The sequence below is a fragment of the Gadus macrocephalus genome, chromosome 18, assembly GCF_031168955.1.
Source record: "Gadus macrocephalus chromosome 18, ASM3116895v1".
Lineage (NCBI taxonomy): Eukaryota > Metazoa > Chordata > Actinopteri > Gadiformes > Gadidae > Gadus > Gadus macrocephalus.
Genome location: NC_082399.1, coordinates 1,634,299 through 1,637,381, shown reverse-complemented (window position 1 = coordinate 1,637,381; position 3,083 = coordinate 1,634,299). Strand labels below are relative to the sequence as shown.

At 51.3% G+C, this 3,083-nt stretch overlaps 1 protein-coding gene across 7 annotated transcripts in view; it reads right to left on the bottom strand.

Moving 5' to 3' along the window:
* jakmip3 (Janus kinase and microtubule interacting protein 3) overlaps nucleotides 1-2,869 on the bottom strand; it is a 14,893-nt gene extending 12,024 nt beyond the window's left edge. For 6 of the 7 annotated variants that reach the window (XM_060037429.1, XM_060037430.1, XM_060037432.1 and 3 more), the window contains exons 1-4: nucleotides 2,295-2,770; nucleotides 1,646-1,842; nucleotides 1,014-1,256; nucleotides 1-81 (exon numbers count right to left, since the gene is read on the bottom strand). The exon at nucleotides 1-81 is cut by the window's left edge and continues 162 nt beyond it. In XM_060037429.1, the coding sequence (XP_059893412.1) occupies nucleotides 1-81; nucleotides 1,014-1,256; nucleotides 1,646-1,780 (459 nt within the window). In that variant the 5' untranslated portion in view covers nucleotides 1,781-1,842; nucleotides 2,295-2,770. Of the gene's footprint in view, nucleotides 82-1,013; nucleotides 1,257-1,645; nucleotides 1,843-2,294 lie in introns of all 7 variants that reach the window. The other variant, XM_060037431.1, reaches the window with a different exon arrangement.
* Nucleotides 2,870-3,083: the final 214 nt, after the last annotated feature.

Below are 3,083 nucleotides of genomic sequence, written 5' to 3'. Positions count from 1 at the left end.
CTCCTGCTGGAGCCGGCTCCTCTCCGCCTCCCAGCCCCGGCGCGCCTCCTCCCGGGCCTCCGCGAGCAACACACACCTCACCTGGTGGGGAGACGGGACAGAACCAGAGACAGGTGTAGAGGAACCAGTACAGAACCAGAGACAGGTGTAGAGGAACCAGTACAGAACCAGAGACAGGTGTAGAGGAACCAGTACAGAACCAGAGACAGGTGTAGAGGAACCAGTACAGACTCAGAGACAGGTGTAGAGGAAGGTACAGACTCAGAGACAGGTGTAGAGGAACCAGTACAGACTCGGAGACAGGTGTAGAGGAAGGTACAGACTCAGAGACAGGTGTAGAGGAACCAGTACAGACTCAGAGACAGGTGTAGAGGAACCAGTACAGACTCAGAGACAGGTGTAGAGGAACCAGTACAGACTCAGAGACAGGTGTAGAGGAACCAGTACAGAACTAGAGACAGGACCTGGCAGACTCATAGCTATAGAGGAAGGTACAGACTCATAGCTATAGAGGAAGGTACAGACTCATAGCTATAGAGGAAGGTACAGACTCATAGCTATAGAGGAAGGTACAGACTCATAGCCTGGCTAATGAGAGAAGGTGGTCAAACAGGAAGTCAGACCAACAGGTTGTAAGTCTCACAGGAAGACAGACAGGCAGACAGACAGGCAGGCTGACAGTTGACCAGACCGTCAGGTTGTCAGTCAGACAGGGAAAAACAGAAAGACCGCCAGACAGATGGGCAGGCAGCCAGTCACCCAGTGGGCCAGTCACCCAGGGGGCCAGTCACCCAGGGGGCCAGTCACCCAGTGGGGCAGTCACCCAGTGGGGCAGTCACCCAGGGGGCCAGTCACCCAGTGGGCCAATCACCCAGTGGGCCAGTCACCCTGGGGGCCAGTCACCCAGTGGGGCAGTCACCCAGGGGGCCAGTCACCCAGGGGGCCAGTCACCCAGGGGGCCAGTCACCCAGGGGGCCAGTCACCCAGGGGGCCAGTCACCCAGGGGGCCATACCTTGTCCGTGGAGTCATCCCTCAGCGTGAACACCAGGCCGTTCAGCCTCTGGATTTCCCCGTCTTTGATCTTGATCACCCTCATCAGCTCCATCTCGTGTTGTCGTAGCAACGTCTCCCTTGTGACGGCCACTTCCTTGACCTTGTCGTCATGGAGTTTAGTACGGAGCTCCGTCAGGGCGACCGTCGCGCGGTGATGCTCCGCCTTCAGCTCCTGGGTCCGCTCCCTCTCTATACGGCTCACCTGGGGAATACATACCATAAATATACTATATATATACATATACTATATATTTATACTATGTGTATACTATATATATACAAACACACAACCTGGGTCCTCTCTGTCTCTCTATATGACTCACCTGAGATAAACACATAATATAAATAACATTTATTCTATGTATTATGTATATTTATTAACATGAATTGTATTGCTACTCAGATACACTGTATACAGATACAGTATTGGCCCTCTCTCTCTCTAGACGACTCTTAAACTATATTAACAACAATGCATATATTATATATTTTGATTGTACAAGTAGTTTTGGTACTATGAGTATTAGAATAAGTGGGTACTATATGCATAATGGTAGTATTAGTAGTACTAGTTTAAGTAATGGGTATTACCTTGGTTTTTTCATTTTGTAGTTCTATCTGAATGTCGGTGAGTTTGGCTCGGAGCTCCTCATTGGCTGCCTGGAGCGTTGCCATGGCGTCAGGTTGGTCGGCCCTCCCTCGCCGCCCCCCTCCCCTCTTGGCCATGCCCCTCCCCCCTCCACCGCACGTAGAGCGTCACACCACCTGACGATCAACCATCACTCAGGCTACACACACACACACACACACACAAACACACACACACGCACACACACACACACACACAAATTAGTGAGTTATCGAATCAGACTTAATGAAGAGAACCGTCCTACTACCTGTCACAACAGGAACTTGGACCCATTAGTTTCCATGACAACACAATATAGCATCAGCTGTACCTCAAACATTGCATACACAACACAAGGCCGTCAGAGAGACAGACGGCATGTGTGCTCATCTAGTTGTCTCACGTAAACTTTCTCTTAAAACATGCAAATACCAAAGTACACACACACCCACACATACCAACACACACACACCCACACACACACACACACACACACACACACACACACACACACACACACACACACACACACACACACACACACACACACACACACACACACACACACACACACACACACACACACACAGGTGAACTATTAATTAAACTCACCCTTCTTCTGGAGCCCCAAGACACCGGCCCCGGATACTCCTCCTGGGTGTGGGTGTGAGTGTGTGTGTTTGTGTGTGTGTGTGTGTGTGTGTGTGTGTGTGTGTGTGTGGCTGTGTGTGTCAGTTGCAACCGGAATGTAGCGTTGCTAGTCTCCTCTCCAGAGGAAGCAATCTATCGAGCTGCGCTACAGAATGTATCATCACCACCTGTCTCACTTCCCATCAGTCATTCAGATTGACTTCACCACCCGTCTGTCATGCTGCTGTACTACCTGTCTCTCTGTCTGTCTCGTCCAGGCCAGTTTATTAGCAGCTAGCTTGTAGCCTGTCAGGCGATGCTAGCAGCAGCAGCTTCTTACTGCAGCCTCCGATAGCGTCATGGCTCTCCTGCACCCCCTCCCTTCTGCTGTCCTCCTCCCCTCTCCTCAACACCCCCTCCCCTCTCCTCCCCTCTCCTCCCCTCTCTTCTTCTGCCCTCCCCTCCTCTCTCTCCTCCCCTCTCCCCTGCGAGGGATGGAAGGATGGATGGTTCAGAGTGATCGGGAGGTACGGGGAAGAGGAGAGGAAGAGCCCAGACGGAGGGAGAGATGGAGGAGCAGTGACTGGTACTGCTAAAGTGAACATGAGGTTCATTTAGGTCTGTCACCCTCTGTTGGCCACTGCGTACATAACACCTAACTGCATCTCATTCACTAAAGTGAACATGAGGTTCATTTAGGTCTGTCACCCTCTGTTGGCCACTGCGTACATAACACCTAACTGCATCTCATTCACTTGTATCCATTGTATG